The following is a 19,862-nucleotide window of genomic DNA, read 5'->3' as shown; positions in this document are numbered from 1 at the left end:
TTTTATTTCCTTTTCCCTTTGCATTGAAAATGCTTGGACCAGATTCCATAGCTGTGTATTTAACCAATGTGTGATGACCTGCATATAATCGGAATTCATTAATTTAAACATAAATATATTTTAGCTAAGGACGTGGGAACACGCATACTGACTTGGATAGCATACGGTATGAGTAAAAATGACCAAACATTGAATAAAATAAAGCTTTGATTATATTACACATGATGAGAATCCAAACATAATCAGTCAAACAAGCGAAACATTGATCAAACACTAATAACAACATCAACTAATCTATCACTATAAGAACATAGAAAATTTCAGCAAGATGAAAAACACTGTTTCATGCCTCCCTTTGATACATCGAATTTGCTAAATTGTCTCTCCAAGTGTCCCAAGCTTGAGAAGATGTCAAATTATCTATAAAATCATCACTTGGGCCATGTGTAGGACTACATGTTGTATCTTCCACTTCTTCAACAGGATCATTGGGCATTTGAGTTCGGATAAAGTTATGCAATAAAATACAAGCCATTATCATCCTATTCTGAATTTTCAAAGGATAAAATGTAGGTGATCGAAGCACAACCCATCTCTTTTTAAGCAGCCCAAATGCCCGTTCTATGACATTACGTGCACGACAGTGTTTGGCATTGAAACACTCCTTGTAATTTTGAGGCCCAATAGATGAATTGGCCCAAGCATGTATGTGATAGCGTACTCTCCTATATGGTGTCAAGAACCCTTCCACGTTAGCATATCCATTGTCACATAAATAATAGCACCCTGTCACAAAACAATCATTGGAAATTATAGATCTGAATTTATGAGAATTATGAGATTCAAGCACCGTAAAGTACTATGAATCTCACCGCCAATTAACACATATTTATAGAGGCATTAACTGTACACACTTGTTAATATTACCTCTCGGAACTTTGAGACCTTCAGATCGTGTCACAGCATCACGGAGCACCCTTGCATCTGCTGCTGATCCCTCCTAACCACAAAGCGCATAAATGAAGTTCATATTATGATCACAAACACCCAGTACGTTTATGGCAATAGTACCCTTTCTTGTTCTAAATTTGGGCTGCTCATTTTTTGGAACATGCACACTTACATATGTACCATCCAATGCTCCGAGACAACCCTGAAATTAATTGTCAGATGGTGTAAATACCAAAATTTAATATCATGATGATGATGTTTGGAATTAAATGAGATTATAAACCTATTTTACAAAAAAATATGAAATATATCATAATTACCTTGAACCATTTCCAAGTGTCATTTGAAGAGTCTTCGGTAATAGGAATAGGCTTGACCAGAAGTATAGGGTGTAGTTTCAATATGGAGGCCAACACTTCGTGAAAATGATTGCTAACTGTATGACCACTATGCATGTAATCATGTCCGGTAACCCTGTTTTTTTTATGATGTGCTAGAATGGATAATAACATAGCAACCTTCTCCTCTACCTTCACATATCTAGATTCGACCAGCCCTCCGACATTAGTTAGTAAGTAACACAATCGTGCAAAGGCATTCCGATTCATTCGTAAATTCAAAACACACTGAGCATCGCCAACATCAGTGATCCTATGTAAATGATTAATTTGTTGATTTATTCTTTGTGTCATATTGTAAGACACTTCTCTTCTATGTGTGACACGTCTTCGTTTCGCTACTACATTCTTGTAGTGTCGTGCTAAAACACATACCATCAACAGATTCCCCAACAACATACAATGCACCAATATGATAAGGATAATGTTTCTACGTCGCGTTTCCATTGGTAGAAGTACTTAACAAAACAGAGAAAACATTAGATTGTCAACATATACAATACCACTTAAAAAGAGATGGGTGACTCTATATCAAAATTGGGGTACACCATAAGTGTGCTTCGTGTTTGAGTTTCTTCATTTTCGAGTTTGATATGTAATATCAAACTGACATTTTTTTACATCGAGAAGGATGAAAACAAACAGAAATCAATATATATGTTCATACATCAGTGTAGAATTACTTTGTATTTCTCTTATTTTCTAGGATAAAGGAAGGGTAATAGAAATAAAAATAAAAAATCATTAAATGAGCAATGAACAATGATAAATGAACAGCCAATTAGTTATTGCATAAATAAAATAGTGTTCCCGAACAATAATGTGTAAATGAAGAAATTATATGGTTGCTTCTGGTTACGAAGCTTTTACACAGCAAGATGAAAATCAAGACACCCATTGAAAGAAACAACACAATTTTTTTTTTAAATGGCGCCCAGATCGTTTGTACCTCTTTTTTCTTATTACGTAATCAGCCTTTACACCCGCTTAGCTCAACGAAAATCAGCATTCACAGACACCATTGTTCTTGTACATCGCGTGAGAGAACTCAGATCTAGATTTGAGAATAGTGATAATGAAGCATAATTTTTGGCATTAAAATCGGAATATGAAGGGGCAATATGGTAATGTTGTCCTCTCAATCCAATTTACTGTACACATTTGGATTCTTAAACCCAGCGTGTGGAGTGGATTTGTTTTCCCTATTGCACAGTGAAATATCCCGGGGCTTCGGGAAATGGAGAAAAGCCTTAACGACGAGAGAAACAAGGGATAGGCCATCAATCACAGGGTAATCCCATACACCAAACACAGCCTAAGAGTAGATACATTAACACAATAACTATAAACGGATATATATATAATATATTACTAGAATCTTATGTAAGATATAAATATTATGTTTAAATTTTGATATGTATAATTACTTGTTAAAGTAATAAAATTCTAAATCATTGTTAGCTTTATCTTTTAAGGGTCAGTTTAGATACAGAAGCTGAAAGCTTAAAAATGTGCTTAAATAAGTTCAGCTTTTTTAAGTGCTTTTATTTGAAAAAGCAGAAGTCATTTTGATGTTTGGATAAATGTTGAAAAAGTGCTTTTATTTAAATTATTAAATATAGTTAGAAGCAAAATCTCAAAAAGCAACTACATCAGCTAAGAGTTGAAATTACATTTTCACATCTCTCTTGAAATTTGACATTCTTACAGCTTGGCTAGAGTTGGAGAACAAAGTTTGCATCCCGGTTAGGTCATGAGTCACTACAACAAATATGGTAATAGACAACACTACAAAGACAACGGATTTTTGCCAAAACCGTTGTCTTTTACTCTTTCACAACGGTTTTAATGAAAACCTTTGTCTTTGATTTTTTTTATTTATAGAAGACAACGGTTTTTAAAAAACCGTTGTCTTCGAGGGGTAAAAGACAAAACTTTTTAAAAATCGTTGTCTATTAGAGGTTTTTTTAATATCTACGACAACTGTTTTTACAAACCGTTGTGTATGAGCGCATTTTTTTATATCTACGACAACGGTTTGTACAAACCGTTGTCTATAAGCTTGCTTTTAAGTATCTATTACAATGGTGTTTTTAAACTGTTGTCATTGATTATTTTTTAAACAAATATATGATAAAGTTCATTTTTTCACTTCTCATCGTCTCCACAATTTCTCAGCCGATTTCTTCCATTCTTTTCTTCAACCAAAACCGCCACCTTTGACCGGCCATATCTCCGCCGTCGGTGCTCGAAATTTAGATCCGAGAGTAGATTTGGAAAGCTCTCGGCAAGGGTTATCTTTAACTACCGATTTTGCCCACTTTAATCGCCACCCTCGTTGACCCCATTTTCTTCAGCTGTGCGATTTTCACTCCATTTTCATCGCCGATCAAAGTTCAGCCTAAGAGGAAGGTTGTTTAATACTTGGGAACTCGATTTTGAAGACTTGAGGTATATTTCAAAATTAAGGTTTCGAAATTTTGGGTTCTTGGTTCATTTGAATTTATATTATTGATTTGATTATGTGCCTTATCGGAGAGACTGAAATTGGTAAGACGACCCTTGCAAAAAGGAGTTACTCTCACGGCAGATTCAGTAGCGGAGAATTAATTCCATTTTTATTTTCTGCATTTCTCTTTGTTTGTTATTTTTTTTAAAATGAAGAGGCTAGGATGAGATCTTCGAGAATGTCATGCACCACCCTGATTTTTTATGATAATTTCTCCTAACGCATGATTGCATTAATAGGTTATCTTTTACTACCGATTTTGCCCACTTTAATCGCCACCCTCGTTGACCCCATTTTCTTCAGCTGTGCGATTTTCACTCCATTTTCGTCGCCGATCAAAGTTCAGCCTAAGAGGAAGGTTGTTTAATACTTGGGAACTCGATTTTGAAGAATTGAGGTATATTTCAAAATTAAGGTTTTGAAATTTTGGGTTCTTGGTTCATTTGAATTTATATTATTGATTTGATTATGTGCCTTATCGGAGAGATTGAAATTGGTAAGACGACCCTTGCGAAAAGGAGTTACTCTCACGGCAGATTCAGTAGCGGAGAGTTAATTCCATTTTTATTTTCTGCATTTCTCTTTGTTTGTTATTTTATTAAAATGAAGAGGCTAGGATGAGATCTTCGAGAATGTCATGCACCACCCTGATTTTTTATGATAATTTCTCCTAACGCATGATTGCATTAATAGGTTATCTTTTACTACCGATTTTGCCCACTTTAATCGCCACCCTCGTTGACCCCATTTTCTTCAGCTGTGCGATTTTCACTCCATTTTCGTCGCCGATCAAAGTTCAGCCTAAGAGGAAGGTTGTTTAATACTTGGGAACTCGATTTTGAAGACTTGAGGTATATTTCAAAATTAAGGTTTTGAAATTTTGGGTTCTTTGTTCATTTGAATTTATATTATTGATTTGATTATGTGCCTTATCGGACAGACTAAAATTGGTAAGACGACCCTTGCGAAAATGAGTTACTCTCATGGCAGATTCAGTAGCGGAGAATTAATTCCATTTTTATTTTCTACATTTCTCTTTGTTTGTTATTTTTCTAAAATGAAGAGGCTAGGATGAGATCTTCGAGAATGTCATGCACCACCCTGATTTTTTATGATAATTTCTCCTAACGCATGATTGCATTAATAGGTATTTGATCCCTTAAAACTCCCCTACTGTCTCATAGGCTCACGAATCGAAGGTGAGTATTTTTGGGCACTTGTGTTGTGTGTGTTTGTTTCTTGTTTTTTTTTTTCTGTTTTCCTTTTCTTGATTTTCAAAAATTATACGTAAAAACGCAAATCCGATAATCACTATTAATTTATTGATGGATAACCTATATTTTTTTTAAAAGACAAAACGAAGAAGAAAAGTTATATAAACGTGTAGTCTTATATTTCAGTTGCTTTTTAAAGTAAATGAGTTATTTAGACATTTTCACCCATGGATGTTCTTTGAATTGGGCTTTGTTGGGAGCCTTTCACAAAGGAATTTTTATGGCACATATGACAATTGTTCAGAAGAAGAGGATCCGGTTGCTGTTTTTCGTTGTTGCAATCATTGCTCTCAGTATCGCTGGTAATCCAATTGTTGCTTCTTTTTCTATGTTTTCCCCTTTCTTTGAGAATTTGGAATGTTTTTAGAACCCTAATTGGATTCAGTTTATTGGATTAAGTTGACGATGATAGAACCCTAAAGGCATATGGTACGGCGAAGAGCGGCGTCGACGTGGCATCGATGGATGTCATGCGGCTGGATCTGGTGATGAAGTCTATCGTTCTGGTGGTTATGGCTGGTGTTTTGGGTATTTATGGATTGATTATTGCCGTGATCATTAGCACTGGAATTAACCCTAAGGCCAAGTCCTACTACTTGTTTGATGGATATGCACACCTTTCTTCTGGTCTCTCTTGTGGTCTCGCTGCCGGTATGGCCATCAGAATCGTCGGAGATACTGGTGTTAGGTGAAATTTTTTCCCCAAATAAAAAAGTCTAATTTTTCTAATGTAATTATATGCTTCTCTGTTTTTTGTGAATGATTAGAGATCTGTGCTACTCTCGGTTAATTAGAGTGGGACACTGGGACTACTTTTTTATGATGAACTGGTGTAAATGTGATAGTGAATGAACGTGATTTTGTTATTGAAAATTTGATATTTGATAAGATCTTGGATGCAGAGGGGGGGTGGTCGTTGGCTTTGACAATTGTTAGTAATGGCCTTTTACTGGTAATTGGTAAATTGATATATTGACTCTGATTTTGCTGCATCAAGCCTATCTGGAATCCATGGCATTGTAAATTGTTAATACTGACAAAAGATTGTGGATTTGTTATTGATTTCCATCTGCTATTTGACAATGTTTCATAGGCTGCTCCCTTCCACTCTTCCTTAAATTTGTTCATGTGTTTTTTGCATCTAATTATGAATTAGTTTTTTTTCATTATTTATCTTTAGCATTTTCAATGACTTCCTCCAGTGTACCGAGTAAGGTACTAGATCATGAATTGGAAGAGAATTTATTCTTTGGTAAGGAGCAGCAATAGGATGTGTGAGGGAAATAAAAATGAAGTGTGTGAAAGAAAATGAATCTGGATATTGACAATTTTGAGTGTGTGTTTTGGATCATTCCTGAATTTCACTTATTTTTCTTGAATCTTAAGGTGTAAGGTGATGTGAGTCGGTGCATCTTTGCTCCGTAATCATTTGATCTCATAGTTCAGTATATGTCATGAAGAGATATTCTATCCATTTGATTTATCCTTCATCTGCTTTTCATCACCTAACTTTCTATATTATTGGTTTCATTCTTTTGGATTTCCTGTTTAACTATTCATAGAATGTGGTAATAATCATTCTCACCCTATTATATGTGACAGAGCCAATGCCCAAAAACCAAAGCTCTTTGTTGGAATGATTCTGATACTCATTTTTGCTGAAGCCTAGCTCTTTATGATCTGCATTCAAACATTAGACAGTTTTGTGATTGGTTTTATGATTCCTATTCATTGCTGGAGCTTTTACCGGAGGTGTATCTTATGGATGGATAAACTCAAATTATAGGAATTCTGGATTATCGTTTAAATTATATATATATTTTTTCAAACTGAATTGATCTGTAGAATTCAGAGATGGGATTCAATGAAGTGTACAATTCACTGCTGGAGATTTTCCGGAAGGTAAATTTTGGCTTCAGTATAATGATCCACTATCTTTTTTGTTCTCGTTGAGTAGGTTATTTTTGGTTTGTTGTTCACTTAATGGCTCTACCCCTTGATTCTTGGTTTCAGATTGATGCCCGAGTCATCAGAGCTGTTGCTATTGAGCACAACAAGGATACTGATGCATATGTTGAGGCAGTGCTAGAGGATATAATTCTTTTCTTTTCCGAAATGTCGAGACCAACTACACCTTTGACTGAGAAGAGTTCATCGGGTCCATAGCCATTCAGAAAGTTGTCCAAGTGGTCGTGCTTCCTAACATGAATGGAAGTAATTCTGAAGTAAGTTTTTCATCTGATACTACTTCCGAAATGGAAATCACCAATGACAATGTTATCATTGAATACAAGTGTACCGTAAAAGATTCTGTGTCGCAATCTAGCCAAATCCATATCATGGGTGTTCTCGATGAATTTATAGCTGAGGCAAGAAATAACAAGGTATCATACATATCAATTTTTGTCCTTACCTATTATCTCGGTTTAAATTCAAAAACTTATTCATAACAACATGTGTATCGAGTCTTATGTAATATTTCAATTATTGACATGATGATTTGATGCTTGATAATTTTCTTGCTTATAAAGTGATAATAATGTGGATGCACAAATATATGATATCTGCAATCTAAATTTGGATGGATCAGATTTATTCCTCTTTATGGCAACACCTTGGGATTTAGCTTTGCACAGGTCCCTAAGATAGCCACGTGCATTGAAATATACTTGATAGGCTGATACATGTTAAATTTTGAAGAAAAAATTATTCTCTGCTATGGAGTCTGTTAGAAACTTGATGAGGGACGTGGAGCTGAAAGAGCAAGCTGCAGATCAACTAACAAGCCAGGTTCCTATTTCATTTCCTTCATAATTTTATAGCTAATTAGCTAGTGGCTATAATTTTGACTGTTCTATTTATGCTTGAATTGTGTTCTACATATAGTTTTTGCTTTTGCTTTTTTTTTTTTTTTAATAATTTACAGTTTGGAGATCCAATTTATAGGAAAAGAGATTGTTGCGGCTTTTATGAAAATCTCCGAGTCAAGAAATTGTAGTTGTGAAATTAGTACTAGCTCAGGATGCTAACATATGTTGAAGGGTGTTCCAAGTGTATCGAGATTAATGTGTAACTTTATTTTCTAGTGTTCGTTGAATTAGAATTCGATTATTTTGAATTCTGAATGATTTATAATGTTTAAAAATTGTATATTAATTTTATTTTTGAAATTTTTAATTTTGAGTGGTTATAATATTAAAATTTTGTGTTTTTTAATTTTAATTTTTTTTGTTTTACATCTTAAAAAAGACAAGGGTTTTTCACCGTTGTCTTTGCCCAAATAAAACTGTTGTAAAAAGCCCAGTTATTAAAAAAAAAGCTCAAAGACAACGGTTGTTGTCTTTGAAAAATGACAACGGATTTAAATTGTTGCAAAACTATTGTCGTATGCCTCTAAAGACAACAGATTTAAACTGTTGCAGAACTGTTGTGGTATGCCTCCAAAGACAACGAATATAAACTGTTGTCGTTGGGTATGCTTTTTACAACACCAACAATTACAACGATTTTAACCCTCCTTACGACAACGGATAAAATCCGTTGTCGTTTTCCGTTTTTCTTGTAGTGAGTATAGATAGTGTTGAAGTTGGAAATTCCCTTACAAGGAAGTTTGAAGATTTTGGCGAAGTACACCTCATCAACAACCAACTGGTGTCCTGCAATAATAGAATGATTGCTCCGTCGTGATTGCTATTGCACTAGAGATAAATAAAGATTAAATACATCTCATAGATATCTCAATCTTTTGGAAGAATGAAGTAATTCCTTCATCATTCATATCATACAAAGACTCAAAGTCTACTCCCATGGTGTTCAATACATACGCAGATGGTGAACTGGCCATTTGAGAAGATTGAAACTGCAAAGATTATGAAATTAGGGCATTTGCAATTTTACTTCGAGAGCAAGAATATGTGAAGAGATTTCAAATTGAATAGGAGAAACTAAAATATCAAAACTAATGTTACATATGCACGATGAACCTTTTGAAATTCCCTGACAAGAAACATGGTGGTCTATCATAGGCATAAACATATTTTAATAAAAAAATGATTATTTTTAGACGAAATATAACGTTTGAATGAATTTTAAAAAAAATTTAATTGGTTCACCTTGTTTGTTGTGGAATCAAATATTGAGTCAATTGATAATCAATGTAAATGATAAGATCAGTTGATACAAAAGTACAGTTGACTTAGTTCAGTTTATCAACCAGACTGAGTCAGTTGACTGGTCCAGTTTCGAAACCAAACTGAGTCACCTTAGCATGAGGGCAACCGACTACTGGCTTATCAATTTATGTGGGGACCTCGGGTTGCTAATCTCATCGTAAGATAAATAAAGATTAATACACAATTCATCTAATCATTTAAAAGAATAATCAAAGCAAGGCACAAAAAAAATTTTTATTTTATTTTTTAAAATTTTGGACAGGATCAATCTTGGGAAAATCCAGGATCGATCCTGGGACTTTATGCAAGTTTCTGCCTAGATCAATTCTTGTGCCAGGATCGATCCTACAAGTTTCCAGGATCGATCCTGGTACCTTGTTCCGAAAAAAAAAACAGCAAACTTCAATTGCTGTCAACTTCAATTCAAGGCATAAAAAAAATCTCAAACCAAATCAACTCAATTCAAGGTTTATCAGTTCTAGAACATGCATATATACATGTACAAAGTCTAAAGTATCAAATAATGTAATTCTTACGTCGAATGAATAACGTATAAATACAAATCAATGAGCTATTCAACAAGTCATAAACGAACTTCAAATCTAAAGTTCTTCACTAAATTTGATGTTATCTAACTACTCTTCTTCAGCTTAAAACCCGAGTCCTCACGTGCTAATCTTCTCTCGTGAGCTATCACATCATCTATGACAAGCTCTTGCCCCACCTGATGTCATGCACACATACAAAACAAGACAACATCCGGATAAACTCCGGTGAGAATATAATTCTCAGTATAATCGACATATAAAGCGTTAAATAAATCATATCGACTCTAATCATAATCGACTCAACAATTAGAGTAAATAACGCATATATCGATTCAAGATATAAAATCAAAAAATCTCAAATCTATCCTTCGAATTTATATAGCGCGCTATCTCAAGAATTGATTCTTATCACTTCGTTGTCATCAAGATTCGTATCCGATCTTGACATGGATATCCATCTATCGTCGTCTCATCAGACTAGAAAATAAGGTCATATCCGACCTTGACAAAGAATCAATTCATATCTTATCTCATTTCATAATCAAATAAAGATCCACTACCTGTGATGGATCAACAAGAACAATAACAAGTTCTCAATCAAAAATAAAACATAATCAGTATGTGATTTGGCGGACTACTCAAGATTCATCAATCTTGAGTATCATAGTCCTAAATCTCGATGTCGTCTTATACCTGTCATTCTCGAGTTGACGATGTTCCATATCTGAATCATCCTCACACAAATTCATCTTCCAACTTTAGCTTAATTCATCATGAACACTTCATGGTTGGAGAATTTCACTTCGTCATCAAATCCTTCGCAAGTCGAATCTGTATTCTTTCATTCTTCAAATCTGAGAATATAGTCACGAATACACATTACCATCTATTCAATATCAATCAACTCAAAACCAGTTCAAGAACATCATTCCATCCTCAATAAGAATGATTCAAAGTTCTTGAGTTCTTGAGTTGTCGGTTTGAATGCAAAGTTCTTGAGTTGTTTATCGTCAATAAAATTACGAAATTGAAGAATCAAATGGACATAACATCCTAACATCTTCAAGAATATGTCATGTCAAAAATCAGCTAGCAAAACAGCTTCAAATCTCAAATTCGGCGGAGTAACGATTGAAAATCGGTAACCGAACAATATCGACTTCATTTCTAATACACACATCAGCAAATTCAACTCATATCAGTTATAACCAGCACAAGAATAGCATATCAGCAACTACCTAAATCGAAATACATGCTGGAACAAAAGCTGGAATTATGATATATGCATACAACATCAAATCGTCAAACCGTATTCGAAATCAAACTCAAAACACAATAAATCAACGAAAGTTCTGAGTTCTGATCCTTTCTCATTTCGAAAGCTGACTAAAATATAAAAAATACTTACATCAAATCATAGCCTTCATTGCAAGGATTCCAAAACACTTTTTCGAATTAAAATCAGACGAACGGATCAAAAGTTACGGGGTTTTGAACAAATCGAAATCAAAAGAAATGAGAAGTGTTGACTTGCTCTATTCTCCTTCCCTTCATTTCTTTTCTACTTGCACGTAAGTGTTCTGAGTAATCCATTTTCAATTTAGATAATTTCAAACAATATTGCAATTTAGTCCCTCAAGTCTTCATTAATTGCAATTCAGTCCTCGGCCTTCGTTTTAATTCAATTTCAATCCAAAATAATTTAAGAATATTAGAATTTAAATCTAAATCCTAAATATTCTCAAATTAAATATACTCGAATTAAAATTAAATAAATTCGGATTAAATCAATAATCCCCGGCCTTTTGCACTTTAGCCCTTGAATCTTCGATATTTTCAAATCAACCCCTGATCGGGTTTCATCTTCAAAATTAATCTTCTTTAATTTCCGAAATATGGAATTTAATCTCAAATTCCATAAATATTCAAATCGAATATTTATTCTTTTAATTTTAAGAATTCTCGGAATTTAATTCTCAAAATCCGAAAAATTCCAAATTAAATATTTTTGGCTCGGAAATTAAATCTATCATTACCATAACTTCTCAAATCAATATTAGCCCATTATATGGAATTTAATTCTCAAATCCCATAATTAATAATTTAATATTTCTGGGCCTTACAATTCCTCCCCTCTAAGGAATGATTTCGTCCTCGAAATCGTAGTCAATCGAACTATTCAATCTGATATACTGAATGATTATCTGAAGTGATTCTCACTTCAATCATCCAACTCTAATCTTCGTATCTTATCTCTTCATCTCTTCCTTTGTACTTTAATTCACTGAAAAGAATTCTCTTTGAGTTGTTTCTTTCTTCAATCAAGGATTTGTCGACTAATCGACTTAACTCAAAATTTTTTCAATATCTATCTCATCTGATTAAAGTACATAGGAAAAATCGAATTGATACTTCCTTCACTTAAATATGTGGAACAAATCAGATCCATCATATCAAGCTGACCAAGAACATCATCAATTCTGTCTACCATTCAGTCAGAGAAATTCAACTTCAATGAAAGCTTGTTTTGCTTTGAATATCATTCGATATTCTGTATAGAACATATATCAAGTCTATGCTGTCGTTCAGTTCATTGCTTCAAGGTCAGTATTCAACTTCATATTTTGAATCTGTAAATTCAACTCTGCTCTTTCTCTATTCTGAATTGAATGATGTTTCAAGAATAACTTTTCCGCTTAACTAATCAGTTTCAGCTTCAACAGTTATATCTATAATTCAATTACTAATTCTAATTCTTCTTCTCTGTTTTCATTTCGTACAGATTCATCTTCAAAATCTTTGTGTGTCTCAAATCAAATCTGATCTGATATCGACAAATCATGTCTGATCTGATGTTATATATTTTGGTAGTAGCATTTCAACACAGAGAATTCGGATTTCTTTCTCATCGTATCATCATAGCATTATCTCCAAATCGACTCAATAGCTATTACAGGAATTATAATCATCTAGTGGCAACACATCAAATCAAGTAATACCGAATCAGGTATTAAAGTTTTGAGAATGTTCTCAACATCTGGAAAATCAACTCAGATAATCCATCAATCGATGAATGGTATAATGCAATCACATATAACCAACTCTCATAACATCAGTCAATCAATCGATGCCACATTCTATCGAAGAAATCTAAAGTCTTAATCCTGACAATAGATTTTAAGCATTCCTGTAATTTCATCATATCTCTATCTTTTTCACAGATCTGAATAGCTAGCTGTTTGTTAGTCACATCTCGTACAGTGTATTCTGCAAAATCTGATTAGTCTATTCGGACTATTCATTAATCATAGAATAATATGTTGTATTCATAGAGTTCAATGTATTCAGAGCTGTGGATAATCGGTATCATGTTAGGTAAAATTCATTCTCAAACTTCGATTCATCTTCTCTGACTATTCCTCCAATTCAAGGATAATATGTTGTACCTTTACCTCAAAAAGTACTCAATGTCTTCTGATCATCTGTATTACAATGTAATAGTAAACCCAATGTTTCCATCTGAAACATTATTTCTTGGCTTATTGTTCGTCTTGCAACAAATCTAATCACGATTCAGTGATTTGATTACACAGACAGATCATCATATGCAGTCATTTTAATCAATCTGTTCATAACTACGACCTGTTTACATCATCTATACTGTTTCATCATGGTAGTTTTGCAAAATATTCTTTCAAATCATAATCTCATTTCAATTATGGAGTTCCTATACTGTCATTGAACTAATCTAATCAATGATTCTCAACTTCAACAGAAACTCTCTGTATGTTTAACTTTAAAAACGTACTAATTCTGTTACCTCTACTTGCTTTATCTTCTGATAAAACAATTATCGGATGACTCTTAACTTCATTGTTGTGCATTTTCTTCAAAATCTGATATATATTTTTCGAAACTATCAAGCACAATCAGCTAATCCATCATAACAGAATTCATTCATTCTGATCGGAGGCTTCAAGTCATATCTCATTCTAGCATTCATTACTGCATTCTCATCGCTTCAGTTTACTTTCTGTGTTTCTTTCATCTTCTGAACAGATCTGGCTTATTTCAAATCAATAATTATTCTGATTGGAAATATATTCGTCTAACTATTCAAACCAGACTACACAGAAATCTGGAATCAATTCATCGGATGCCTATTTCATTCCTCATTTCTATCTCCAAAATACTAACCATTCATATCATCTAACCCAAAAATCATGGATCATATTCAAATTCTTCTATCAGTTACGAGCCACAATCTTAAAATACGCTGAAATATCATCAAAGGATCAATAATTCTCAAAATCAAAAGAAATAAATCAAGATTGAGAAAATCCCTCAATCAAGGTCATCCAAAAATCAAAACTTCTGGATAACAAACTCGGCACAGTGAAAACAACTCACTTGCATCGCATAACTCCGAATGAGTAAATAATTCAGGCTCCATGAATACTCAATATCAAATATTTCAAGAATCATATCTCCATTTAATGTATCGATTCAGCATAATTAAAGAAAAGACTCAATTGCAACTGATTTTCATACTATCATCTAGCTTATAACCTCAAAAGCCGTATTCAAGTCATAAACTCATCAATTCATAAACTCATCAATTCGCTATTCAATTCCAGTTCACACCTTAAACTAAAGTCGACAATCTTACTGGAACATATCTATAATCTCTACTCATTGGCATAACTATCAATGCTGATTTAGATCTTGAACATATCTAGTGCATCGAATATACTGATTTCGGAATATTTCTGTAATCAAACATCATATATCAAACCGAAATCACAGAATCCTAATTCGAGATTCCATCACTATCATCATATTTATATGCACATCATGTTCTTGTTGATCTAATTCAATCATTTATTCTATTCATCAATTTTATTTCAGTTCTCCTTTGATCAGACTATTCATACGTCTCCTCAATAACTCGAGTTCTGATCAAGAACCAATTCTACTTTATTTTCACCTAATACATGCTTCCAATCAACTCAGATATTCAAGTAAACATGTACTTCGTAAAGCATAAAGCATACTAATTGGTTAAATCACAAAATCAAGTGATTCAATAATCTGAAACTATCTCTAATCAGTACTTGGTTATAGTCTCATCATCTATCTTGCATCATAACCAAATATTTCACATATGAATAACATCATGTTCAATTTCATTTCATCGAAGCAATAGTTCTATTCTTCAGTTCAATTCACAAAGTTTCTTTTCTGATACAGAGGTGATCATATAATAAGCTTTCAGCTATTATGTTTCTATTGCACCAATAGTAAACAGGTCAAAACAAAATAAATCTGTTACCTGAAATTTCATTCTCAGGTGCAATTACGTTCTGATTCTCTGTATACTTCTAGAACTGCTTTTCATTCGAATCTTCTTAGACTCTATGTTTCTTCGAACAGATTCTAGCACATCTGCCTCAAATATCTTTACACTGATTGCTGAGATATCTCCCTTCACAAGAAGTGCAATAAACTCTAACATACTCTACATTCAGAACTAGACTAATCTGTCTCGGTTCGCTAGAGTTAATGAATTATTTTTGTATCGATTACTTCATACTTGCTCTAGAATAGAAATTGTAACTAAAGTTGTATTTATCTCACACACTGTAGCATCGTTACAATTTCATTCAATCTGCCTCGTCATTCAACTTCAGTTCTTTTAGAAAAAGCTATGTCTTTCAGAAAATGTTTCAATCGTCAACATTTATTCAAACATATTCTCCGAATTCAAGTCATTCTATAATTCACTAAATCTTGAGCTTTTCATCATTTACAATTCAAAGAATCGTAATAGGCTTGAAAATTTTCATAAGGCATACCTCAAAATTCAAACTATTCAATTGCTAGAGGGTATATTTTTCTTTCTCATCAGTTCTATCTGTTGCGGCAAAGAAATAACAAAATTCTGTTCTCAGCACTTACCAACAATCAGTATACCTCTGCCTTTTCTTCATTTCTTCATCAGAATTCATCAGCAGATTGCTAGGTTTCGAAGAGGGTATTCATTCAATCTGATACGATATTCATCGGTATCATAAAAAAAACAATGTGATCAACTGATCAAGTTCTCCAAGCCAACCTCTACCTGCAATAACATCTATTCATTTGATGATAACTGTTCTGTTCAATCGGAGGTACCTCATTCAACTGAGCAATACGGTTCTGTTCAGTCTGGGGTGCTTACGTCACCCAAAGAACACTGTTCGATTCAATTCTGGGTGCTTACATCACCCGAAGAATCTTATAACAAAATCAAGAATAAATTCAAAAATTTACAAATCAGTAAATCAGATAATTTCATTTCAAAGATATCATGTTCACATGCAATTTATTAAATCATAAAATCATCAAATCAAGTAATGTATAATCATGCAATACTATTCATGCAGCGACTCAATCTACCCCGCTCAGCTTCTATCTCAATCCAAGAAACTTACGCTCTGATACCACCTATTGTGGGAACCTCGGGTTGCTAATCTCATCGTAAGGAAAATAAATATTAATACACAATTCATCTAATCATTTAAAAGAATAATCAAAGAAAGGCACAAAAAAAAATTTATTATTTTTTTTTTAAAATTTTGGACAGGATCGATCTTGGGAAAATCCAGGATCGATCCTGGGACTTTATGCAAGTTTCTGCCTAGATCAATTCTTGTGCCAGGATCGATCCTACAAGTTTCCAGGATCGATCCTGGTACCTTGTTCCGAAAAAAAAAACAGCAAACTTCAATTGCTGTCAACTTCAATTCAAGGCATAAAAAAAATCTCAAACCAAATCAACTCAATTCAAGGTTTATCAATTCTAGAACATGCATATATACATGTACAAAGTCTAAAGCATCAAATCATGTAATTCTTACGTCAAATTAATAACGTATAGATACAAATCAACGAGCTATTCAACAAGTCATAAACGAACTTCAAATCTAAAGTTCTTCACTAAATTTGATGTTATCTAACTACTCTTCTTCAGCTTAAAACCCGAGTTCTCACATGCTAATCTTCTCTTGTGAGCTATCACATCATCTATGACAAGCTCTTGCCCCACCTGATGTCATGCACACATACAAAACAAGACAACAGCCGGATAAACTCCGGTGAGAATATAATTCTCAGTATAATCGACATATAAAGCGTTAAATAAATCATATCGACTCTAATTATAATCGACTCAACAATCAGAGTAAATAACGCATATATCCATTCAAGATAAAAAATCAAAATCTCTCAAATTTATCCTTCGAATTTCTATAGCGCGCTATCTCAAGAATTGACTCTTATCACTTTGTTGCCATCAAGATTCGTATCCGATCTTGACATGGATATCCATCTATCGTCGTCTCATCAGACTAGAAAATAAGGTCATATTCAACCTTGGCAAATAATCAATTCATATCTTATCTCATTTCATAATCAAATAAAGATCCACTACCTGTAATGGATCAACAAGAACAATAACAAGTTCTCAATCAAAAATAAAACATAATCAGTATGTGATTTGGCGGACTACTCAAAATTCATCAATCTTGAGTATCATAGTCCTAAATCTCGATGTCGTCTTATACCTGTCATTCTCGAGTTGACGATGTTCCATATCTGAATCATCCTCACACAAATTCATCTTCCAATTTAGCTTAATTCATCATGAACACTTCATGGTTGGAGAATTTCACATCGTCATCAAATCCTTCGCAAGTCGAATCTGTATTCTTTCATTCTTCAAATCTGAGAATATAGTCAGGAATACACATTACCATCTATTCAATATAAATCAACACAAAATCAGTTCAAGAACATCATTCCATCCTCAATAAGAATGATTCAACCCCTCTCATTTCTTCGTCGGTTTGAATACAAAGTTCTTGAGTTGTTTATGATGTGCGTGCGCGCCCCTGCTGTCCTGCTGCGCAGAGCAGTAGGCGGGCTGGGGCAACAATTGCCCCAGCCCACCGAGTGGGCAGCCGCGCACAGCCCCGCTGCGCGCGCAGCTGCCCAGCGGGCAGTGGCTGCCCGTTGCCCTTTCGGGCGGCCGGCAGTCCCAATATTTAATAAAATTTTTGTTTCTGATTTTCCAAAAATCCGAGGCTAAAAATTTTGTACAATCGATTAATTTTAATCGTTTGATCAAAGAACAACCTGGCTTTGATACCACTGTTGGAACATGCATTCTCTGATCACACGGATGTGATACCGGGAGCAGCGAAAGTTTAAAAAATTTTGTTTTTCGATATGAAACGATTCCATATCGTGGGTATCAAATCCTAACGATTAAAATCTTGCAAGTAAAAAAATAAATTCACAATTAAATATTTTTACCTTTTCAAGCTAAGGCTTGATTATGGACTCCAACAGAATTTAATCTGCTCTTCTTGTAAATCCCGGGAACCGATGACTATCACGATCAACCTCCGGAATTAAGTCCACGAATAGAAAACTAAAACCCTCTTATTGATTGCACTAGAAATCAATCAGATGTTTATCGAAGAGAATAAATAGATTTGATCTGTCAATTCAGAATGTAATTTTTCACAAAAATTACAGACTGAATTATCTCAAAAAGGAGTAGAGGAATTCAAAAATTCCCCTTGAAATATTATGCAGTATTTTCGAAAATTGCAAGAGTGAATGCTATGTAATTTTCGAACACTACACATGTATTTATAGATAATTTCTAGACTAGATTAAGTTATAATTGTATTAGGACACTAAATCCTTAGGGCCCACAATCCATAACCTAAGGAGTTAGTGTCCTAATACAATTATAACTTAATCTAGTCTAGAAATTATCTATAAATACATGTGTAGTGTTCGAAAATTACAGAAACCATTTCTGCACCTTTTAAAGTCAAGATAATTTTTTTGAATCCGAATTCAGTGATTTCCAAAAATGCTCATCCCTATGTCATTTTAGGAAATTCCACTCCCTTTTATTTAAGAATTCCAACTTCTCTTTCATTAAATTTAACTATTTAAATTTAACTATCTCAACGGGGTTTAGTAATCCATTACTTGTGTGACTCTCAATGGTTCAGGGATACAGCTAGCCATGGGCTCACAACTCCTTGTGACTCAGAACAACAATTTCCGACTTACCCATCGAATCATGGTAAGAGCGCCTAGCAACATCGCCCCATGATTCCCTAGGTATCACTGATAGTGCCTGTAAGAACCAGTAGATTTTGGTTAGCGTACAGTACGGTCGCTTCATCCATATATCCCGATCGAATCAACAACCATTGGTACATCGAGAGTCGTTCGAGATTCGACAACTATGCAATGCATCTTGAAGATCAAATAGTGACATCGCATGTTCTACTAGGAAACCATTTCTTAAAGCACATCATGTACTCTGGCCAGAGATTTGTCACACTAATATCTCCTCAGATCGCATAGGATATCCACACTCGCAAGTATGTGGTGAATCCTTGACAACAAAGCATCGACTCCTATATGTGTCGTAACTGTACCCAATCCCGACACCTGATGACCCCAATAGAGTCGGTAAACGAGTCAAAGTACAATACTAGCATATAGAGTCTCAAAGATGTTTCAAGTAGTAAGGACTAATGGTGTACAACCAAAACCGCGGACTTTATCCACTCGATAAGTGATAACCACTTGGAAAGTCCGAATAGGGTAGTTCGATCATTCATCATATGAATATCCATTTGCATGCTTTGAACATCTCCATGTCCATTACCAATGAAACGTGGTACTTGGCATCACAAATGCTAGTCTCAATCTCGAGCGATCCTTATCCTTATTAGCGGACGGCTCAATTGACTAGGTACTGTTTAGAATATACAGTGACTATAAGATGTGTTTCATAATAGTGATCTCTCTTTATTCACTATCTCATCTTACTTACACTATAGTATATTCAAGGTCGTTATCAAAACAACAATAGTATATCACAATATAACAATATGAAGAAAGACAAAGAAAATGCCATTAATGAATGTAAATTATAT

The 19,862-nt window shown here is 34.0% G+C and overlaps 1 protein-coding gene across 1 annotated transcript; it reads right to left on the bottom strand.

The window, feature by feature from the left end:
- Positions 1-343: 343 nt before the first annotated feature.
- LOC140877754 (uncharacterized) lies at positions 344-1,559 on the bottom strand. Its single transcript, XM_073281330.1, has 3 exons — positions 1,272-1,559; positions 928-1,000; positions 344-786 (listed from the first exon to the last, which is right to left on the bottom strand). The coding sequence occupies exons 1-3, from the start codon at positions 1,557-1,559 to the stop codon at positions 344-346; spliced, it is 804 nt and encodes a 267-aa protein (XP_073137431.1).
- Positions 1,560-19,862: the final 18,303 nt, after the last annotated feature.

Source organism: Henckelia pumila, chromosome 2, assembly GCF_033568475.1.
Source record: "Henckelia pumila isolate YLH828 chromosome 2, ASM3356847v2, whole genome shotgun sequence".
NCBI lineage: Eukaryota > Viridiplantae > Streptophyta > Magnoliopsida > Lamiales > Gesneriaceae > Henckelia > Henckelia pumila.
The sequence above is the reverse complement of the archived record's forward strand: the minus strand, read 5'-3'. Positions and strand labels throughout refer to the sequence as shown.